The 22719-nt window shown below is 50.0% G+C and overlaps 8 protein-coding genes across 8 annotated transcripts; 3 read left to right on the top strand and 5 right to left on the bottom strand.

Moving 5' to 3' along the window:
- Nucleotides 1–796: 796 nt before the first annotated feature.
- Nucleotides 797–1147, bottom strand: BBBOND_0212270 (hypothetical protein; the record flags this gene model as incomplete). The annotated part of the gene is made up of 3 exons (XM_012912817.1): nt 797–858; nt 881–1012; nt 1078–1147. The coding sequence occupies 3 exons, from the start codon at nt 1145–1147 to the stop codon at nt 797–799; spliced, it is 264 nt and encodes an 87-aa protein (XP_012768271.1).
- Nucleotides 1148–2861: 1714 nt separating this feature from the next.
- Nucleotides 2862–12098, top strand: BBBOND_0212260 (hypothetical protein; the record flags this gene model as incomplete). The annotated part of the gene is made up of 1 exon (XM_012912816.1): nt 2862–12098. One exon carries the CDS (start codon nt 2862–2864, stop codon nt 12096–12098), a length of 9237 nt encoding a protein of 3078 aa, XP_012768270.1.
- Nucleotides 12099–13240: 1142 nt separating this feature from the next.
- On the top strand, nt 13241–14353 carry BBBOND_0212250 (hypothetical protein; the record flags this gene model as incomplete). The annotated part of the gene is made up of 1 exon (XM_012912815.1): nt 13241–14353. The coding sequence occupies one exon, from the start codon at nt 13241–13243 to the stop codon at nt 14351–14353; it is 1113 nt and encodes a 370-aa protein (XP_012768269.1).
- Nucleotides 14354–14991: 638 nt separating this feature from the next.
- BBBOND_0212240 (hypothetical protein) lies at nt 14992–15233 on the bottom strand (the record flags this gene model as incomplete). Its single annotated transcript, XM_012912814.1, has 2 exons — nt 14992–15171; nt 15207–15233. 2 exons carry the CDS (start codon nt 15231–15233, stop codon nt 14992–14994), a joined length of 207 nt encoding a protein of 68 aa, XP_012768268.1.
- Nucleotides 15234–15350: 117 nt separating this feature from the next.
- Nucleotides 15351–15533, bottom strand: BBBOND_0212230 (hypothetical protein; the record flags this gene model as incomplete). The annotated part of the gene is made up of 1 exon (XM_012912813.1): nt 15351–15533. The coding sequence occupies one exon, from the start codon at nt 15531–15533 to the stop codon at nt 15351–15353; it is 183 nt and encodes a 60-aa protein (XP_012768267.1).
- Nucleotides 15534–16218: 685 nt separating this feature from the next.
- Nucleotides 16219–19427, top strand: BBBOND_0212220 (DNA topoisomerase, putative; the record flags this gene model as incomplete). The annotated part of the gene is made up of 11 exons (XM_012912812.1): nt 16219–16323; nt 16625–16960; nt 16999–17163; nt 17198–17320; nt 17359–17781; nt 17817–18152; nt 18195–18462; nt 18501–18577; nt 18614–18920; nt 18956–19138; nt 19180–19427. The coding sequence occupies 11 exons, from the start codon at nt 16219–16221 to the stop codon at nt 19425–19427; spliced, it is 2571 nt and encodes an 856-aa protein (XP_012768266.1).
- Nucleotides 19428–19630: 203 nt separating this feature from the next.
- Nucleotides 19631–20866, bottom strand: BBBOND_0212210 (Splicing factor U2af, large subunit; the record flags this gene model as incomplete). Its single annotated transcript, XM_012912811.1, has 1 exon — nt 19631–20866. One exon carries the CDS (start codon nt 20864–20866, stop codon nt 19631–19633), a length of 1236 nt encoding a protein of 411 aa, XP_012768265.1.
- Nucleotides 20867–21069: 203 nt separating this feature from the next.
- On the bottom strand, nt 21070–22657 carry BBBOND_0212200 (SUGAR-1-PHOSPHATE GUANYL TRANSFERASE,putative; the record flags this gene model as incomplete). The annotated part of the gene is made up of 5 exons (XM_012912810.1): nt 21070–21159; nt 21197–21330; nt 21369–21438; nt 21474–21764; nt 21800–22657. The coding sequence occupies 5 exons, from the start codon at nt 22655–22657 to the stop codon at nt 21070–21072; spliced, it is 1443 nt and encodes a 480-aa protein (XP_012768264.1).
- Between the last annotated feature and the right edge of the window lie 62 nt (nt 22658–22719).

The following is a 22719-nucleotide window of genomic DNA, read 5'->3' as shown; positions in this document are numbered from 1 at the left end:
CCTATCAATGGATTATGCTTAAATTAAAATTTAAGAAATGTCCAACTACGGATGGTATTGTCCAATGATCACCGCAGCTCCAACTCACCACAAAAGCCGGGTGCAAGTACGACGTAGATGGATTTCCTACTCCATCAATGTGAGGCCACCGCACACTATATGAATGCCAAATGGATAATATTAGATGTAGCTGCATAAATTGCGATGGGCACCCAAATGCAGACAAGGAACTCTACATATAAAAAGGTCACTCCTACAACCACAAGTATTATGAAGCTGAGGCTAACGACCGATGTGCCATCGATAATATACTCATTCATACTAACGGTAATGTAACACATATGTAAGGTGGTAAGAGCACCAGCAACTGATTTGACAGAGGACCTATGTGTTAACATGGGCGTGGTGAAATTTGTATGCTACTATTTATCATACTTCCGCTTATTGTGACCAATGGTTACGGCACAGTAGCCGATTTAAATCACTAGAGAGATATGCAGAATCCTAATTACGCCCATAACCTCTACATTTAAATCGCAGCTTGGTCGTCCTGCGTGTTGGAGCCGTTCACTGACAACTAAAATATGGCAGCTTTTATAGACCGCTGATGTCGGTGTCGTAGTGTCCTAGCCATTTTGTGAATACGCTTGTTTTCTTCCGGCATATTCTCTGCTGAGCCACCCAGGAAGTTGAGCTAATTGAGCAAAGGCTAATAAGCGCATCCCTCTAGACAGGCGTAACACTAAGACCTATACGGATATGATGATATTTGCGAAAAACTAAGTTGGCGTGGAAATCAATAAAAAATTATCTGCTGTGATTTCCCCAAGGCGTTGGATGCTCCAAGGATCTTGAAAACTACACTAACTGGATAGCATACCGTAAACAATCACGAACTTGAAGCCTTTAGTATATACAATTATAGGAGAGACCGCATTGAGTACTATTCTGATTGAAAATGACATAGTAAGGGGTGAGAATGCGTCAAAGCGTTTCGGAGTCAAACGAGGTGCTGAAATGAATTCCAGTGATGAAAAGGATGGTATCAAAAGGTTCGAGACTGTTTTGACCACATACGTACGGCCGTAAAGGTTAAAGTTGTGGCAACCTCACTGTAGGATGCGTCGAAATTTAATGTGTGTACCATCTCCAATAGGCGACGCCGATCATAGAAGTACTGCAGCTACTCTTCGTTTGGTAGATTGACGTCAACAGAAAGCAACTCATTACTATATCAAGTACGTAAGTCATTGCCAACGACCGCTCATAAACATAGAGATCATTAGGGTGATGACAAATCGTTGCAAGTGATGTAACGGTACTAGACACCTTCACCCAAAGCGTCGAGCTTACGTTATAGACGCTGACCAGCGTATCAGTGGATTCAATAAGAAACACGAATAGTACTATAAAGAATAGTGTCGCGTTGAAATAAGGTCAAGGAGTATACCGTCGAGGCACAAACAAATTTGGATCAAACCTGAATTCATATGGTTGGATTATATGAAAACATCTATCGCACCTCAGTCGGAAAGTATGCGCAGATGTAAATATAAAATTATGAAAATCTAGTACGCTTGACTGTTTAGACAACACAGCAGACAATGAAAAAAAGCGAAAATAGGTGATTAAATGTGCTACACCAATAACCAATATTGAAAATCTGCATGGATAATTAAATAATGGGGAATTTACTGCCATGCCACATCCCATCTTTGATACGCGTCAGGTGTTTGGATGGCGGCTGACGCCCAGCCTGGTTACGCCGATTTGACGTTCATGGCAACATGTCATACATTTGCAAATCAATATGTGCCGTCGAAAAAGCATTGCGGTGACTCAGTGGCATAACAATTTGAAATGTGTGCGCTGCAATGCTGGGTGGCCATGCGCGTTAAAATTTTTTGTTTAGCGCCATCCCACGCGACGTAGCGTGTCACATACCACACTGTTGTATGACCTGTTATAGGTAGTGCACGTATTTCGGCGATGTGTAGTGGTCTAATGCCGTATAATAGTACCACGTGACTACCTCGGGTGTCGACGCTTGCGTGGCCTCCGTTATGGAAATTGTAGTCATAAGATTGTAATTAGACAAGTCAGAATATTAATTCATCTTCGTATAACGTCAGTGGCGCGTAAAATGGCGGCTGTATACCGGCGTAATGGCGTATGCTGGCTGGCGTTTAGACGTCGCCACATTGATACTAGCTCCTCATATACGTACACATCTGATATTTACGCACATATTACCCCTATTGTAGTACGTAGCAGGTACGAGGCTCACCGATGTAGTGTTACAGGTGGCGCGTAGGGTTGCGGTTGCCCGGCCGCTCCTAGCAACGCCGACAGCAAAAGGGTAGACGGCGTTACGGTGCCACGATGGGAGATTGGACAAATTTCCTATTCGAACGCAGCACAGGAATGCCGTCTAACCATCATGTTTTAGCCTTAAACGCCAGTTGGACTGCGCGACCGCCGGGTCCCTAGACTTTGAGGGTAGTTCCTCCCCGGGTAGGCTAGAGTTTGAATATTCGCCTATGAATGTAGTTGTCTGGGCTAGCTAGGGCCTATTGTTGCCTGCTATGCCGAATGTGTGCATGCTACTCGTTAGAATGACGCATATTGTTTTCGCTATATGTTTAGCTTTGTACCATTTCCGAAAAGCGGTTTGGTTTTGTTGTGTTCGCTGAGCGGCAGGCAAGAGTGCGCCCTAAAACGAGGCGTCAACTTAGAAGCTTAATCACTTTGGGTTTTCTATTTCACGGATTTTGAAGCTCTCTTGCCATGCTGTCTTGTAGTTGTATCCCTGATACACATTTGTTTACGTTTTATCGTTGTTAAGTGCACACACAGTCACGATGGTGCATTTTGTTCAGCTGAAGACTCTCAAGCAATGTTTCGCATTTCTGTTGCGGTTACATGAAAGGAAGGGAATCCACGACATTGTCCATACAAGGCTTTTGGACGATTTTGCGAGCAACTATAAAAATTTGAATCGGCAAGAATGTCAACAAGGATTCTATTCATTTCTGGGCAAGGTGAAAGCGTTTTATCAGAAATTGACAACTGTTAATGTCAGTAAAGACGTGGTGGATATCGGATTTATGTCGCCAAGTGATATTCTGGACGCACTTTTCGAGTGCATTCCGAGGTTCCTCGCCGCAGTGTACTATTTACTTTACCATGTGGATAGTACGTACAATGGTTTCGGCGGCGGGAGCTGGGGTGACTTATACCCTGGTTACATAAGTTATAGCGGGTACAGATGGGGAGGTGAGCTGGATACGTATCTCACGGCGCCTTCAAGCAAGAAGGACTATGGTGTATTGCCTGGTGGTTTTGAAATAAATGATCTAACCTCTAACTATCGGTATGGCTATTCTCAGGGTAAGAACATGATAAAGGACCTTAGAGCCATATTAGAGAAAAGTAACAATTTGTGCAAATTTTTTCGCGATGTTATCTTTATGGTTTTAAACCGGTATTGGCAAGACGTTAATGCTGCAAACGTCATCGGGCTTGTAAGCGTGTTTTGCAATATCGTGCAAATGGAAAAGGGTAATAAGAATAACGAAATCCACAACGCTCTTCAGAAGCTGCCTAAGGAGGGCAATAACTGCTGTATAGATTGGAATAAGTTGCAACAAGTCTGCGGCGAGCTTAAGTCGGCGTATGAAGGCATATTGGGTAGCGGTTTCGACATTACTGGAGTCGTGCCGAAACTAGGAGATTTACAGAATGCTAAGTTTGCTACTAGGTTTGCCACGTGGTATAGAGATGATTATACAGGAGCCTGGCAAACTATTAAAAAGATAAAGGCAGAGATTTCTAGCAACGTTTCTTTTACTCCGAAGCAAATAGCGGATAAATTTTTGTTTCGCAACGGATTCTGTTTAGGTGACCAGAAGCTTAAAGGCGCTTCAAATGATTTTGTCATTGCACAGTGGGCTATCTTCATTGAAAAGCTTGTTGATGATGAAAACGGTTTGGAAAAGCTGAAGAAGGTTTTGGACGGCACCGTGTGTGCTAGTCATGCGGCGCGTCCAGCTTCGTCACCTAAAGTTGTAGGTCAGCCATCTGATTCCAGGCCTCTCACATCTCAACCAAATCATGTCTCGCTTGCTCCATCACACGCACCGCCTCAAGCTGTACGCAGCAGTAAAGTTTCTCATGAACAACAAGGCTCCCGAAGCGTGAAAAGGCCCAATGGTGCACCGGCTGCGGAGGTCCCCGAACCTAAAATACTTCCAGCTAACAAAACACCTGAGAATAATCTCCTCGGCAAAGGCGGTATCCGTCGCAATGCCGCTCAGGGGCTCACTTCGCAATCTCCTGTACCCGGTGGAAAGGCCCAGGATTCACAAGGCGGTGTAACTTCCGGTAAGCATAGGCAGTTACCTGAAATTATCGGAAAGCATCCGGCTGCAAGAGCTGAAAGTCCAAAGTCAAAGCCACCCGTGAATCCTGCGATCTCACCAAGTGTTAGGTCTGGCAGTCTTGGGCCGCAATATAAACAACAGCCAACGTCTCGCGGATCGCATGATCAGATAAGCAACAAGCCTGCTAAACCTCAGATCACGGTGACTGAACAACATAAGACTGCTTCAGGGCCGTCTGCCTTGCCTCATACTCCCGCTTCTGTTAGAGCGCCTGGGTCTGATGATACACCAGTTGGTCCGGTAAAGGATTCATCAGGTCATAAAAGTCTTAGTCCGGATAGTGGCGGACCTTCAGCTACGGGACGTAGTCAGTCGTCAAGTGGTAGAAATGTGGACCGGCCGTCATATGATGCCGATGGCTCATCAGGTAGTCGTGGTAAGAAGGGGTCACACTCCGCTGAGGCGTCGCCATCAAATATAGCTGCATCGCAAGGCATTGCTCCCCCTGTTAGAAAAGCAGGTTCAACATCACACCCCGGGAAGTCCAAGGATTCTCATGTCAGTGGCGTCCCTGCCTCTACCTCTACTACCAAAAATGTTATAGGATCCCAAGAGAGTCACAAGACCACTCCGGTCTCGAAGTCGGATTCCCCATCCGTTGTCGCTACAGTTGACCTACTTGGCGGTGGAAGTAATGGAAAGAGTCAAGCCAAGGCCGGGAAGGCGGCTGATGAGGCTGGCGCTAAGCCACCGTCGGCTGCACCCAAAGAAGCACGTCAGGAAAAAGTCCATACATCACCTGCCCAGACTCAACACCGATCGTTCGAGAAAGGGGGTTCTGTACCTCAGCCTGGGCCTTCTAAAAGGACTACGCTCCCAAAGAACAGTACTTCCGAATCTCTGCAGCATGGTCAGGCTCGCGATGTGCCACTCCAAAATGTTCGACCGAATACAGAACAACCTCAAGCCCGAGGCACGCCAGCACATAGCTCCCCCCATCTTCCAAAAGATCCGATCTCCGCTAGTGAGCCACATGATATGGGTGCGTATTCAACGTCTGCCAAACAGCTAGGATCGAAGTCTGCTGTTTCTCACGACACTGTGTCTGCCCCGGGGCAAACTGTTTCAAGCACCGTTTCTTCACCATCCGGTGGATCTGGTCAAAAAGGTGATATGCATGCCGGTTCAAAGGCACTCCCTGTTCCTGATAAACCAAGTAATCATAGGGCTGCTACCAATTCAGGTGATGACCGTTCTAAAATATTTGCTGTCAAGGCTTCTTCCCCAGGTGCCAGTGCAGGTGTAAGAGGGAATGTACATTCACAGGACAGTGCTAATGTGAACTCGAAGTCTGTTACCACTCGGAGTGCTGGGCATCCTTCGACATCAGGTACTAAACATCTTAATTCGCTGCCATTGAACGAGACTAACAATCGTAGCCAGGTATCCCATGACCAGGCAGGTTCTTCCAACTCTCTACAGCCTGTTCGAGTCCCTGCAACTGTTACGAAACCTCGTCAACACGAACATGTTGATTCCTCAGTTTCTCGTCAGGACACTGAATCAGGTGTAAGTGGTGGCGATGGAGAGCACGGGAAGCCAAGCCGCAGCAGGAGTCCGGAGAAGCGGAGTGCTAAAAATAAAGATCAACAAGTTGATACAAGCACAAGGACCGATACAGGTGCCAAAAGTACTACGGCACCCACTGCGCAGTTACCCCTTTCAGATGGTGGTTTGGTTCGGGACGAACGTGTGAATTTTCACGCATATGATCGAAGAACGCTTCCAATAGTCACAACCCCTTCAGATGGCGTTGAAACAACCACTACTAGGAGCCCTAGTAGACCAAGTGCTGCGCCGCGTGGCAGTGGAAGCAATGTAGGAGGTGTGGACAGTGGTGGGAAGGCAAAGGTGGTATCGGCACTTGCGCCCCAGACGCACGCTGATATAGGCTCTACGGACCATGTTGGACATATCTCTAGCTCTCAGGTACACACCGGACCTCCCAAGGATTCAATTGCCCAGGGCAAGGCCTCTTTGCCCTCTGGATCTCCAACTTCACTGCTTGGCGTCTCTGCAGAGTCTGAACCTACGAAAGCTGCAAGTATTTCATCTCCAGACTCTTCAGCTGTTATTTCTTCTGCTAAAGGTGTGCCGAACACGGTTAACACCGTTTCTGTCACTAGCCGGAGTGATCAAGATGGTTCCACTGTTAAAGGAGGAAAATCTGGTCCGTCTGCTTCGGCATCTCGTTCGAAGTCATCTGATTCAAGTCGTGATAACCACCGGGTTGTACAGGCGCTTTCGTCAGCACGTACCCCGATAACCACCGGAGACTCCAGCAACGCCTCATCTCATGTTATTCAACCTGTCTCGGCATCTCGTCAAGCGAGTGGTGGAGCTGGGTTAAATGTGAGAAACAAAGGGGCATTGGGTAGTCCTAATTCCGATAAATTGATGTCTGATGCTTATGTTCAACAACGCACTCAAGCATCTCAGGCTGGTCAAAGCGATAGAACCGATGGCGTTGGCCACTCATCCTCTTCCCAAACTTCTGGATCAAGTAGCGAATCAAGCCAGGTAGTGGGTGGAGAGCTTCCAGAGACCCTGAGTATTACGGCCAATACCCATGTTTCTGGCGATTCAAAACTTCGTTCCACTTCAGGCGTCACGCATGCTCCGGATCACGCTGTTCAGAAGCCAGGCTCCGGTGGTAGTGGTATGGCAGGTTCTCCCTCTGCTCCTCAACATGTTAACGATTCGCTGGGCACTCCAACAGCTCCGAAGGTGACAACACCTGCTATTCCTGGTTCCAATATACGCGTTGGCAGCGGTGATGGAGATGCGCGGTCGGCAGGTGGAGCCGGGGATTCAAAGAGTCCTGTGGTTCCAGCCAAACAGATCGCTACAGCGTCAAGCGGAGACACTCCTAAGCTAGCTAAGCTTACAAGTTCAGAATCTTTGCCATCTCGTGGACAATCTGCAAGTGATAATACACACGGAACGGACGCAATCGCTGCGGCGCCTTCTGAGTCTTCATATGCAGCACTTAGGAGAGATGCTCCAATGTCGGTCGAACGTAAAGCGCTTGCTGAGATCCAAAGAAGCAGCCCCCGACTGGAAAAAACTTCTACCCCAGCACCTATTGTTGCTGTCAGCCAGGATGCCAAGCAAGGTGCTGAGGGTACGCATTTAAACGACGAGCACTCTACTGTTAAACGTGGAATAGGCGTGTCGAGTGCCGTGCAGCAACCAGATTCAGGTACCAGAATTCCTGACACTCGGTCGTCCGATAGCCCTGCTGACGTCAATCACCCGCGCACAACTGAGCAGACGTTTCCTACTAAACCTATTCCACAGGCTCTTAAACGTTCTCCGGATGATAAAGGTGTTGCGTCTGGTACCGTTGTCACGCCGTCCATCGAACCGGCGTCTGCTTCAGATGTCGTTGGAGCCGATGGAGGCGACGGCGTGACGGATCGGAAGCAGGATGTAAACACAAGGGGCAGAGTTAATACAGAAGAACAGCAAGGTGGCGTTGCAAACATGTTACGTTCCACCGGGATAGTTCTTTCACCTTCAGAACCTTCCTTCACCCTCAATCCTGGCCGGCAACGCAGCACGAATCCGACTTTATCAGGCAAGTCTGCCTCTGCCCCAAATAGTGACGCATTTGGAGACTCTGAAGGTACTCGTGCTGCAACTATTGCACAACGAGACCCTGCTGCGATTGCCCCTAGCAGTACCAGGGATAACAGCAGTGGTGACGGTTTGCGTGAGACGGCAAGCCAACGCGGTGGTGATTCTTCCGTTTCAAGTGTTATGCCTATCTCCAGTCGTTTTCCGGACAATGAGAATTCCGTTTTAAATACCCAAACTCCAAAGGGGCCGTCTGTGCAGCTGATTACTTCTGACACCATTCGACAAGGCGGTACAGGCTCCAAACCCGAATCAGAGGCCGAACCAAAGCAGGGTATCCCGGATGTAAACCAACAGCAGAATGAAGGGAGTGTATCGGGTGGGGAAAATGGCATCGGTGATTCACTGCAAATCCCGCCGGCTGCTCCACCTGCTACCCTGGTCCAGCCATATGATGCAGCGGCGAACGTTCAGCGTTCAAAGGGTCAGATTATAAACGTTCGAGAACCTGTGGAGTTAAAGCCCAGCCCAATATCGCGAGGGCCTTCCCCCTCCAATCTCACACCCAGGTCTCCCGGCTCCGCTGGTAAACCGAATAACCACGGTGTCGAATTACAAGGTGATGTTAAAAACAGAGCGCAGCCCGGTGTGTCACCAGCTGCTGCGCATACGCTCTCTGTGAATGTTAGTGGTCAAGGTTCTCCCCTATCTGGTGTCCATCCTTCCGTTGGTGAGAAGGTGGCAGGGGGCAACACGCCATCTGCCCTTACCATGCAAAATGGCGAGCCATTACGTTTTGGTAGAGCAGGCATCCCTCCTGCGAATTTAGATTCCTTGTCCACTGAGGATGAGGATGATGAGGCCGGTGGAGGGGGTGGCGATTCGTCAAAGGCCCAGGCTGCGGATTCAATAGGGCATGTTTCTACAGGTCAACATCCCGGTGAATTGCAGAAAGCTGAACAGTTGCAAATTAAGGATGCTTCAAGTTCAGGCCCTTTGTCATCTGTTCTAACGGGTGACCTCGGTGGTACCCAGGTTCTGGGTGACCCTGCGTCTTCTGCCATTGGCCAATCTAATGGAGGATTTCCGCGGAAAATCACGGAGGTCACTGAGCCTGGCGGCGACCAGCCATCTGCTACCCTGTCTTCTTTCTCAGGTGAAGTGATACCTGTGGGAGTGGATGGAGGTGCGGCAGGAGCATCGGGCGATGATTCACAATACAGTGCTTCTAGGCTCAAACCCAATACATCATTAAGCGATGCACATTTTCCGCCTTTAGGCGCTGAACGTTCAGACTCTTCGCTCTCTCTTCTGCCTGGCCAACCAGTTGTCCAAGGTGCAGATTCAGTGGGAGCAAATATGTTAAATTCACAGCGTCTTCCCTCTCAAGACACCACAAATCTCGAAGATGCAAGTGATAAACGTGCAGACGCTGTGCATTCTGGTGTACTTGGTTTGAGTGCTGACGTAGGTCAGACTGGCTCGTCGTCTTCCCATTTCGGCAATAAACTATCTGCACCACCTGAACCAACGCGTTCTAGTAACGCAATCGTCAGAGACAATATAGGGGTTGGTGAGCGAGTAGTGAATGGCGATCTTTGGTGGAAGCCCGATGGTTGGGATTATAAGGCTGATTTGAAAGAGAAATGGAAACAACTAAAAACCAAAGAGGAAGAAGCGCTTAAAAAGCAAGCTGAGGCAGATCTTAAACAGCAAAAAGGTTTACAGGATTATTTACGTCATTTACAGCCGTATAAAACCAATTATGTTCCATACATGCACCTTCCCATTCCGGAGCCGAGTGGTTTTGCCGTGGATGGTGAAGTCGTGGGAAACGACAGTGATACGGAGCAGCAAAGACAAAAGGACCTAATAGACCTGCATAATGCACGTCATATGGAGTCACTTCGTTTGAAAGCACAACGAGATAGGGAGGAAAGGACGAAGCTCCAAAAAGAAGCGGTTGAGCGTTATAAAAAGGACGAAGAAGAGAGGCACAAAACATATATGCAAAATGTCAGCGACCCATTTACCGGCATTGTAGCACCAAACGCTAGGGGTCTATCGGGTAACACTTTGCCCACAGAATTCCCTCATATTGGAGTTGCAGTGGGCTACCCGATAAAGCAGCCCAGGTTGCCAAGGAATACGGTAAAGCCGGCTGATCCCATAGAATTCAATATGAAGCGTCATTCAAGGCAGAAACGGGAGGCGCCTCCCATTCATAATGATATACCTAAAATTTCCTGGGTGCCCCCTCCCCCAATCAAGTCACCATCTGCCCCGCCGCCTCAACCACTCGTTGATTTTGAAGTTGAACAGGTTTACAAAGCCAAGAGCTTTCAAAGTGATTTGCTGAAACCCTCCCACATGCCAGTTGAACTTATCGATCCAGTGTTACCTTATGATAACTACCTGGGCCCGCCTCAACACGTCCCTTTGCCCGAGGGCTCTGCACAGGATGTCAAAACGACTGCAACCGTCGACTTCTGCCTTCCTGCATGGACGACCGAGATACCTACGAACGATTTATCCGACATCCCCGAGACTGAGTTGTTCCCTTTGGTGCCTCCTCGCACTGTGCGGGATATGCTTCGCTGGCTTGTCGGAATTCGAAACCCAAAGCATCTGCAGGTCCTGGAGAAGTGCATCAACGAGGCTCTCGGAACCGTCCCAGGTGCCACAACGGCAAATTCTAAGCTTTGCGTCAACAATTCCAAAATCACGACTGAAAATGTAATCGACGCCCTCAAAATGGCCTCCATGTTTTCATGCTCCGTGCTCTCCGCCATTGAGCCCGAGTGGAGACAACGGATGCCGTCGTCAACTGCTAATGCTGAGGATACAGACCAAGATCAAGGCTCCGATGGCTGCGCACTCCTTTGCCGTTTGCGGGACTATGTCTATGCCTGTCATCATCAATTGACTTTCGTGAAGTCGCAATGTGCACGGGATAAACTAGATGGCGGGTGGCTGACTAGCCAGTTTGGCCTGGATGTCGGTGAGGACTCCCCCATCCAGGCGTTCCTAACCGACGACTGGAATTCCAAGTTCGAGACACACCTCTTCAACCCGTGCGACGTGTGCCTGAAGTGCCGCATCAGGATGGGATTCAGGAAGGATATCTTTTCTAAGACCGCTAAAAGTGGCAGCTACCTCTCTTACATCCTGTCGGCATCCTTCAGCGGTGATGATCCCCTGCTGACGTTATCCGCTTATCTCAACTGCATCACCCGACGCACGCCACGAACCACCGGTGAGCTTGTCTCGTTTTTTCACCATTTCGGGAATGAGCTGCACCAGAACAATGAGGATGCACTGTCACCCTTGGGTGCCGCGCTCTCCACTTCGCACGACAACTGCCCCAACTGGGACCATCTCGATGGTACCGACCTCGACGCCGCCCGGGAGCTTCGAGGTTCCAACGCTTCTGAGCACGACCATGCGGATACGATGTCCACCCTACTCGGCTGCGCCATTGATGATTCGCAATGCGTGCAACTTCTCTGGCCCATCACGTACCGGGCGTACGCCATCTACTCGCCGTGCTTTGCCCATTCGTATCTGAGCTGGACGGTGTACCTGGCGGATATACTCCAAGAATCACTGGAAAGGCTGCGTTACGATATCAAGAGGCACGAGTATTCCAAGTGCGCGTCAATCTATCACTGTCGTGACGCATGCTCTTACCTCTACTTTCACGGGTTCACTCCGCCGCGGGGCATGTCACTATCACTTGTGAAATGTTCGGACATCGTCGGGAAGTTGGAGGAAGTTGTCTCCGGCGGACCTGTCGGAAAGCTTCTGACATGTATGGACGCGTTCCTCTATGGCATTCGAAGGCCATTCATCTTTCTCGGCTTTACGTTCTGGTCTGTCGCATTGATCCTCTTGTCCCATACTACGCTTTACCGCTTGGACGTGCTGCGCGTACGATCTCACTTCATGCCATCGAGAGGGTCTCATGTCATCGATGTCAAGGCATTACTCGCTCACGGCACAAAAATGCCATCGCTGTACGACATCAAGTACTTCGACGACGAAGCACTCGCTCACGCATGGAACAGAATTTATTAATAATCGTCGTAGTGTATTAGCCTACGATAACAGCTGCGTAGTTATGGTGTGGAATGGCTGAGCCATGATGAAGCACAACCAGGCTGGTCGCCGCATTAGGTTGTTGGAAGCTTACAGTCTGCACAGTCAAGTGATAGCCTACAAACTTAGGCCTCCTGAATCAGCATTACCATGGGTATTGGCTGGTAGAGAACGCCGACTGTTGCCGGAGCAGTGTTTCATCCCGCTTCACAGCTGGCCGTACGGGATACGTACCTGCATCTCCACATGTGGCGCTTTTTTAAGGATGCTAATTGGGACGTGGTAATGTGTCCGCTACTGCTGCTAGTGAACTATTGTTCCATTGCTTACAACGTATATGTGTAGTTGCAACTGGCCGCGGCGCATGTTGTCGAGCTTGCTTATCTACCTCGTCTAATCTCACTCGTAACATAACACATCTGACTCACAACCTAACACATTATGTAGCTCGACTTCAGTGATCATGCATTGCCATTGAAACGGAGTGGTTGGAGTCAGAGGCGGTGTGTCGCGTTGGCTAGGATACAAGGTGTTTGGTTACACACATCGGCGTTAAATGGGTACTATCTTAACACCGGATGCCAATAATTTATTACCCACACTTTTGTAATGCTGGCGATACCAGAGGCAAACTAGAACATTGGCGAAATGTCACTCATGTCCTGGCCACGACACTGATCGACGTGTTAAGAACGTTGGCAAGTAATCACGTGGATTCCACCGTGACACTTGTTATATCCATTTTACATCTAGTATCTTACGATAGCTAGCACAAAAACACGGCAGTTTATGAATAGCGTGGCAGGTTGTAGCTCAGCCATCGCATGATGAATGGAAAATGATTGTGGTGGTTTGTCCTGTGTGGTTGGACGACACATATCTATGTATAACATAATAACAATTATGCGTAAAATTTGAATCGTCAACGAGTGGCGTGGTTGTGGACTCTCGCAGCGTGTCGGCGTTGCGGGATATCCGACCACACTTGCAAAGGTAATAGATATACAGCGCTTTGCACGTGCGAATCAAATCGCTGTATAACTGAGATGTTTCACATATGGCCGAACCTTGAAAAGTATTACCTGTTGCGCTGGATGGCGTGTGAATGAAGTCAGGGGAGGATGGCGGAGATGGAGGGGTCGACGTCGTGCTGTGGATGTGGTCAACCATGCCATGTAAAAGAAGGAAGTCTATGCTGTCCTAAGGATTGCAAACGTTGCGAGATAAAGAAGTGCAAAGAAAAGCAGGAATGCGAATGTAATGATTGTAACTGCGGATGTAAGTCGGCTATTAAGGAAGGCAAGCAGTGCAAGGATTCCGGTTGTCCGAGCTGTGTATCATTGTGCAAAAGTGTGAAAGTTGGCGAAAAATGCAAATGTAGTATCTGTGGATGTGGATGTGAAGGGGCGTTTAAGCAAAACAAGCGGTGCACTGATCAAGATAAACCATGCGATATGTGCCAAAAAAGATGCAAAAATCTAGAACCGGGTGAGGAATGTATATGCAATCTCTGTAACTGTGGATGCAACGGAGTGAATTGTCAGTGCTGTAGGTGGTGTAATCCCGACACCACATGTGGTGAGCATGGGGATTGCGACAGCGAGGAAATACATGACACGAACTGCCCCAGAGGCAAGTGCCAACAAACGCCCGGTGATTGCTCCAAAGTCACATGCATGTGCGAAAAAATGGGTATAGATAAGCGAGCAGGCTTATGCGAGTGCTTATGCAAGTGTGGAAATCAGTGCCCCAGAATCTTATGCGACCAAAAAAGGGGCGGCGTATTTAACGGCCAACGAGGGATATGTAGCAAATCCACTAAAGACACCTGCACCTGCGAATGCGAATGCAACTGCAATGCCTGTGGCAAGTACTACGGCAAGGACGGCAAACAAGTTGCAGTCGGCGGCAACGATCAGATGCACTCCTACGTCATCGGCAAATGCCGCTTCAAGTGCACCAACTGCGGCAGACTGTGCGACCAGGACAGATGCATGATATGGATACGTGTTGTAGTCATCGGTTTGATTATTCTAGCATCCTTGTTTGTCATGCGGGCCATATTTCCCGAGAAGTTCCGCGCAATAATGACTAAAATACGTGCCGCATTTGCCAGCTCGCCTGTGCATTCCGGTAGATCCCCGAGTAATCTCGTCGGTGACAGAATTCCCGAGGAGAGTCACATTGACCGCTACTCCGTCATCAGCCCAGGAACATACCCTGGCTTGTCGTAGAACGCGTAGGGTTTTAATATCGCAACAAAGGCATGTAAATGTAGTAGAGCCAATCATCATTTCATGCCTCCTCTTTACAGTTTGAGTGGTACCCTGAAATATATTGCGTGTTTGAGATTCCACTTTACGCACATAGTGTCCTGGCTACCTGCGCACGGTGTTGGCGTTGTCTGCTGGTTTCACGTTGTGCTGTCGTTGATCGTAACTGATGTTATCCATCTTGTCTAGAAGCGAGCGTCATTGACAGAACAATAATCATCTGTGGATTCCACCCCCATCATCACCATTTCATCCGTTTCTCGGATATCTTCCCGTTGTTTATGGGCTTCTATGCGTTCTGAGATGCCGCGGTACCGTCTATAATACTATTCGACGCAGTTAACCAGGTCATAAGATAAGACATAACGTTTATAGATTCCTGCTGCTGTAATTAAATCCCCAAAATATTGTTGGAAAGATGACCGTACATAAGTTTTCGTCGCCCCTATGTTCTGAATGGGTGGCATGATAAAGTGCACGTCTCCAATACTACATTCAATTTACGATAAGCAACTTCATTATTCATTTGTTTGTCCACCAGAGGAATCGGTGCTGTGCCGTGTTGCCTTCGCCACTTATTGCGGTTATGTTCGTTGCGATTATTGATATGCAGCGGTGTGATCACCGGGGTACTTCAGATATTTGGCAATTCTTGGATGATTGGTAAGAACTATGGCGGCATTCAAATGCTCCATGTTAGTCGAGTCGTCCCACTTGTGCATCTGCCCGTATTGCTGGAGATATATGGTGTTGCCTCTTTGCCTTGTGTCTAGAAGCACCTACAGAACATGTCTAACAGTGAATAGGGACTTACGACAGCATATATCTCCACAACCTGCATGGTTTGGAAGTTCGACTGTTGGTTAAGGGCGCATAGCACTTTAGCTCCTGTCAGTATTTGTTCAAACGTTGGGACTATGACAAACCATCTGGCGTTTGTATGACAAGGTTATTCTTGTCAATGGAGATGATCCTTCCCACCACTCGAACCGTGCTTCCGATACGATTCCTCAGCATTTCGTAATTGCACAACCTGCCGCCGTATATTAGCATTATCCAGGGTATTGTTGAGCGTAATGTGGCAATAAACGTACCGCGGTATTTGTGTTCGCGTGTCTATGTCCAGAAAGCCGTCCGTCATCTTTGTAACATATGTAGTGTAGTTGCAAGTCCTATAGGATAGACATTTTTAGCAATGCAATAAGCTTGGGCAAGCTACTCGTTGCAAGTGACCAGTAAGTTCGACTACTGTATTTTAACAGACTCTGTTTGAGCCATACATCGCTCAACGCACGCCTCTAACAAATATATATACGCCGATTCTGTCTATTGTTCGACTGTGTAGCGCGCTACGGTCACACGATATGTGTGTTCCATGAGCGTCATGAATGCCCAAGGGCGTTGGTTTACCACTGCCTACTGTAATAAAATGACGCGTTCTTATTAAAAACAAAATCACCAGGCACGTTTACGAAAGAATGCTGTAGAAGGTGGCGCTTTTCGTCTTTATTGCCCTGTATGGTAGTCGCCTTAGGATGTGCACCGTTGCAGCTTGCTCGCTTGTTCCTCGTTAGCGCACATCAGTTTGGCACAAGGCCCTGCGTGTTGTAGGTTATTCGTACACTACTATTTTTGGCATTTGCGCCTTTTGTAAAAAACGGTGGCGTGTCGAAAGACGCCCCGTATCGTGTTTGTCTACGAGTTCAAATCCCGGTTAAAAACTGGCAATCTTAGCCGACACCTCACAATTTGTTTGTACTGTTGTATACAAAATGGTCTGATTCGCCCGAAGCTATCAGCCAGCAGGTTGCCCAGTATCAGTCGCCATGGCTATACCTAAGGTATTGGTAGTGGCTGAGAAGCCCAAGATTGCCGAGGTGCTTGCCAGCAGTCTGTGCACCGACGGCGATTCTCTGCGTAAACGCAAAGGGGTAAGTATTACGTGACAGCCGACGTGCTCTGGTCTTCTCCGCTCACCTGGGAGCAGCATATATTCCGTATTCTTATCGCCTTTGGAATGTACTCTATTGCAAGCTGGCCATCTGCTCAGTGCGTTGTATGATAACGTTTAATGGCGCAGTGTTGTAGGCATTTTTCATGCATATCGGATTCTGCTTAATTGCGTTGACTGCCTTTTATTTGTTTCATGTCGAATGGCGTTATCTTTTTTGCACGGAATTCTCATAAGATATGCACGATATTAAATATGTTACGAAACTAATCATTGATCAGAAATCGAACGCTTGCATGACATGGGAATGTCGAGGTCGCTTCTTGTCTTCAGCGGCCGACTTCGTGGTGACTTCGACAGCAGGTCATGTCTACTCCGCGGCCTTCGCTTCGCGCTACAACAACTGGTCGTCAACTGACCCGTTGGATTTGTTTGATGCGGATATTGTGTTTGAGGAGGCGACTCCCGAGAATCACATTCCGCAGCACCTGGCTTACGAAGCTAAGGGCTGCAGCTACCTGCTGTTATGCCTAGACAATGACAGGGAAGGGGAGAACATCGCCTTCGAGGTCATCGGCATATGCCGTCCGCATCTGGTTGATTTGGGCCGTAAGCAGGTTGGTTCATTTCTTTGAGGCGTACACTCCGCGGTCAGATTTACCGCGCCAGATTCTCTGCTCTGAGCAAAGATGATATTCTGCGCGCAATGGGCAGCTTAGGCGCGCCTAACAAGCTTGAGTCTGACGCAGTACACGCCCGGCAGATAATCGACCTGCGAGTGGGCTGCGCATTCACGCGTTACCAGACGAAGTTCTTCCAGGTAGTTGGGTGCATCTGACCCTAACTGTCTGCAGGAGAAGTATGGCGATTTGGACTCGTCCTGCATATCGTATGGCCCGTGCCAGACCCCTACGCTATTCTTTTGCGTTGACCGCTACAACGCGATACTGAGGTTCCAGCCTGAGCCGTATTACAAGGTATGTCTGTGAATGCGTTGTTCTGATCCATGCACAAGCTCACCGGAGAGGCGTTGTGCAAAGGTACAAGGGTACGGCTCACGTGGTCTCGAGGTCACGTGTTCGACAAGTCTGTAATCCAGATTTTTCACAAGGCGGTATGTGGCATTCATCCGTCCGTGACACTTGAGCAGTTACGGGACGCCACTCACGGCAAGGTCACCGCCGTGAGCGTGAAAAAGTCAAGCCACTCTCCACCAAAGGCGCTGAATACTGTGACCATGCTGAAGGAAGCGTCATCGCGTTTGGGCATGGGGCCGCAGCGTGCCATGCACACCGCTGAGCACCTGTATTTGTCTGGTTACACTTCGTACCCCAGGACTGAGACTGACAGCTACCCTACTTCGTTCAACTGGGAAGATCTGGTGCGCAAATGCCGATCAACTCCTGAGTACGGCAATTTGGTGGAAACTCTCATGAAGGTTTGCGCTACCGTTGTGCTTTCACCAATGTTCAGTCTGGCACTCCGTTGGGACCTCACGGTGGGCGTGACGCCGGAGACCACCCTCCTATAACTCCCGTGCGTCTCGTATCTCAGGGCGTGTTGACCGGCGACGACTGGCGTTTGTATGACCTGATCGTTCGTCACTTCCTGGCGTCGATTGCCGGGCCATGCAAGGTGGAGACCACTACGTACACTATTAACGTGAACGATGAGTTGTTCCAGTTCAGCACGTCTAGGAAGCTGGAACGCGGCTACACCATCGTATCGCCTTCATCGGATGATAATGTAGTGAGCACGGTGTCGCTTGCCAAGGGCGACAAGTGCGAGGTGGCGAACTTCAGCATAGAGGTAAGCCGTTTTAGCATTTCGTTAACGCTACACGTGTCACAGGAAGGCGTCACGTCACCTCCACCGCTGCTGTCGGAGTCCGATTTGCTTGACTCCATGGAGAAGAAGGGCATCGGCACTGACGCCTCCATGGCCACCCACGTTCACAACATCATAGCTCGTAACTTCGTGAAGCTGGTCGGTAACCGTCAAGTTGAGCCCACTAAGCTCGGCAAATCGCTACTGGACGGCTACATGCAGATAGACCCCGAGCTCGTGCTTCCGAGCGTGCGTGCCACCATCGAGAGTTACTGCAACATGATCGCCGAAGGTTGGTAGCGTGATTCTGCACTGTTCAATCGCCCTTAGGCAAGGCCGAATGCGCCGATGTGATTCGCCATGTCTGCCGCATGTTCCGTCTGAAATTCGAGTATTACACGAGCAAGGTTGGTTAACTTCGCAATGTCACGCACGTGCGTCAGATCGAGTTGATGAACTCTCTGTTTGAGACCCATTTCACTCGCGTGGAAAATTTTGGGACGCCCATGAGTCGCTGCGGCATCTGCAACCGTTACATGCTGTTCCTTAACAAGGCGCCGATGCGTCTGTTTTGCAGGAACTGCTCGCGAGAGTACTCGCTGCCAAGCGGCGGCACCATCCGCTTGTACAAGGGTCTGAAGTGCCCTCTGGACAACTTCGAGTTGGTCCAATTCCAGAGTCGCAGCCGCGCTTTCTCGCTGTGTCCGCTGTGCTACAACGACCCCCCCTTCGAGGATTTCGGCAAAAAAGGTTAGCCCCTCAGCGGCGCCAACAACTTTTTTCAGGCATGAACTGCATCGATTGTGCGCACCCTACATGTGCGAATGGTCCTAGGTCTGTGGTTCTGACGTGCTGCCCCGAGGAATGTGAGGGGAAGTTGGTCCTGGACGTCATTAATGGCGCACCCAACTGGAGGTTCTTCTGCACCGTCTGCGCGTACAAACTGCACGTCTCAGACAATGCCAAGAGTACGTTTAACGCGCCTTTTACGTGTAAACCGGTTGATCAGAAATCTCAATCGTTCCCGACTCGGAGTGCGAGACGTGCGGCAGCCACTACGCTAAGTTCGAGCTGAAGGACGGCACTCCGCTGGAGGGCTGCGTGTTCTGCAGCGATAGCATGAAGAAGTATCTGGTTAACCCGTTAGTTTTGACCCGGTGTAGCGTCACATGTGCCCAGGCCGAAGAAGTTCAATCACCACCGGAAGTTCAAGCGCACAGGACGACCCAGCCGCGGCCGAGGCCGCCACTGACGTAGCGGCTGCAACACCAATGCAAAATATACGCTATGTAAGGTTGTCACAAACCCGACTAATCAATCCAACGAAGCATGGCGCATGGCTTACTGTGGCACGTAGCTTAATTATGGCACAAGTTACTATCTCGTGGCGGCGCATTGTCTTCTGACAGCCGTAGCACATACAGTGCCTAACGGCACCGTAGAGCGTTGATTTTGCCAAATCACTCGGCCTCACGTTCCAGAGCCTCGAGATCCAGGATGAGTGGCTCTGCCACGTGCTTGTAGTCCTCGTCTTCCATCGGGACAAATTGTATTTCCCTCTTTTCGTATTTGCGATGTTGCATGTTTTGTACGCAGGCAAGCAGCGATTCGCGATCCACGAACTCGACGATGACGTCTCCCGGCTTGAGGTTGGGGGCGATGTCCTTGTGCCTGGGGGTGACTATGGCGCAGGTTTTGATTTTCCCGTGTTTTTCGAATGCCTCCCTGACGTCGTCGAGGACGTCCAAGTATTCGATTTCCTTCTGCACGCTTTCCGGCAGCACTATCTGCGCTACCTTAAGGCAGCTGCCCTTGAACGCGTCCGGAGGTATAATGTTTTGCGTCTGCATCCCGGGTATGGGCTGCTTGGCGCCGGAGGTCGAGTAATCGTTGGGCCTCGAGACACGCAACTGCGCTCCCATACAGTTCATGCCATCCATGGTGAGCGCCCTCTCAGTCTCTTCGACCGTGGCGAACTCAACGAACCCGTAGTTGCCCTTGTCCTTGGCGAACCAGACATAGAGTACGGGTGATACGTTGGGGTCATTGCAGAAGTTGCGCGTCCTCATTTCATTCCATACAATGTTTTGGAATGCATTTTCCGTTAGCCCCGAGGCCAACGGCAAATTTCCGAAGTAGAGCCTCCTCAACTTCCTGGTTGAGTTCATGTACGCCGAGTCGGTGTTCATCATGAGCGCGGCCTGCCCCGTCTTTGCGACCCACTGGAAGCCGTCCCAGAATAGTCGCACCGTTTCGTGTCCTTCTTGGTCGGCGAGCTTCTGGAAACCTCCCGCACGCCTGATGCAATCCGCCTGCGCCTTCCTCCTGCGTCGCTCCGCTGCCCTGGACCTGGCATGGCTGGGCGACAAGTTCGGGTTCAGCGCCAATGCGTCAGCATCTTCCTCATGTCTTTCCTGATGAGCATCCTTGCTTTCGGGCTCGTGCCTATCGTATCGCCGCGGCCTGTCATCCCTGCCACGCGAGTACCTGGACCTATCGCGGTGTGAGCTTCTTCGCGGCGGGCTTCTCCTGTCTCTGCTCCTCGACCTGCTTCTGCGGCTATACCTGGAGCGGTGGTCCCGCCTGCTGTCATGGCGGTGGGAATCCCTGCTGTATTCGTGCCGTGAGTCGGATTCCCTTCTTCCGTCCGAGGCGTACCTTCGCGGCGGTTCGGCGTCGTAATCTCCGCCCGCCATTTGTGAATCGTATGCGGATTAACCGTTTTTCGAAAATGCTTGAGCGTGGTTCGGCTTGAATTTGTTGCAGTGTACGCAATGCTACCCCCCACGGCGGCAACGCCTTCCTCGGCGCGTGACCGATTGCTGGATTCCTAGGAGCGACAATGCGCGCGCACGTCGCAATTAATAACTGTGTTAATGTGTTGCGGTGATTTGCTTCCTCATTGGTCTATGAACGAGGGCAGGAAGTCGCGTTCTACGCGTGTGTTGTTCGGGACGGTGTGGTCAGGCGCGACTACTACGTGCTTCAGCTGCGTGTCTATATAACATCGCGAACGCTCTTCTTACCGTCGCTTTGGTGGACACGGTTGCGCCCTGTCCGATGATACACCTGTCTAGGTTTACGTTATCCTGGAGTGTGACGTCGTTCATGATGACACACTTGGAGAGCTTGCAGTTTTTGCCGATGGTCACGTTTTCACCTGAGTTTCGTCTGACACGTAGCGTGTTCTTTACGTACCCATAACGCATCCCCTCGCATTCGTCCCCTCGCCTATGTTGCATCCCGTTGCGATAATGACATCGCGCATCTGCGTTTTGATAGGATGTGTGCATGAGAGCCCACCTTCACGCCGGCCGCCTGCGCCGCCTGTCCAGCTTGTTTTTGCGCGCCTTCGACAGCCTTCTGCATGTTAACGTTCATGAGCGCCTCCAGGCTGTTGACCCTGCCGCACTTCGTTGAGTCCCCGATGTCCATGTAGTGGAAGACCCGCATGGCGTCGCTGGCATCATTTTGCTCGATGTCCTTGACATAAACCCTTTCCTCCTGTGTTCCGTTGCTCGTTGTTTCGCGAGAGGGCCACGTTGCGGCATCTGGTACCTCTTGCATCTTCACAATGTGCGGGATAAGGTCGAGCTGCAGGCGGTGTCTAGGATTCAAACCTGTCCTACCCTGATGGACGTGTGCTCCATGCACGGAAGCTCAGCGATGGCGCGTATATGTTTCGAGAACACGTATATGTGCGCATCGTATAGGTCGTTTCTAATGACGCACCTTGGGTGCCTCCTTGCAGTCCACTTGTCAACGGCGTAGGTCTCCCCGCTGTTGATGGTGAGCAGATCCGCTATTCCCAGCAATTGCGAGTTATCCGCGTCCATGGTGGCCATGACCCTGTATTTGTACCCCCATCCCTTCACAGGGTCTCCTCCTGGAGCGATTTGGTCATCTGGCGTCTGCTTGGTTTTTTTGGTCTCCTGCGGATTGGATTTCTCCTCGAGAAGCGCAACCGTGCATAGTCTTTTGGTTGACAGATGGCTTTCCACGAGGCCGCGAATGTTTAAGGTGCCGAACAGGTCGCAGGGAACAACCATAAAGTCCGTCTCCATCAGCTCCGATGCGTACCTGAGCACGTCGGTTGTTGTTGAGATGAGTTCATCTCTGTCCACTATGGGGTGCAGCGATATATCAAGTTTGTCGTTTCCGCCGTTGCGCGTCCCATAAGTCCCCTCTGCTGCGAACTCCGACCGCACGTGGTCTTCGATGCACTTCTGGTCGTCTACGCTGACGATGATGTGGATTGTGTATATTCCGGCTGCAACGAGGTTGTCAATGGTGCCGCATATGAGGGATCTATGCCCTACTTTGATTAGAGCCTTTGGTGTTGCGTTTGTCAGTGGAAGCAGGTTGTCACAGCTTCCTGCTGCCAGGACCACCGCCGTCACACCAAGAGCTTTTGCGTCTTCCTTGACTCGGTCGTTGGCAACTGACATCTTCAAGTGCACTCTCACACTGTCGAATGTGTCTACCATATTCGCAATGTTACATGAATGGCGTGAGTCACTATGATTGTGTTCTTCCGCTTGCCGCGTCG

Source organism: Babesia bigemina (assembly GCF_000981445.1).
Source record: "Babesia bigemina genome assembly Bbig001, chromosome : II".
Taxonomy (NCBI): Eukaryota; Apicomplexa; class Aconoidasida; order Piroplasmida; family Babesiidae; genus Babesia; species Babesia bigemina.
Note: the sequence above shows the minus strand (reverse complement) of the source record. Positions and strands in the feature narration are given on the sequence as shown.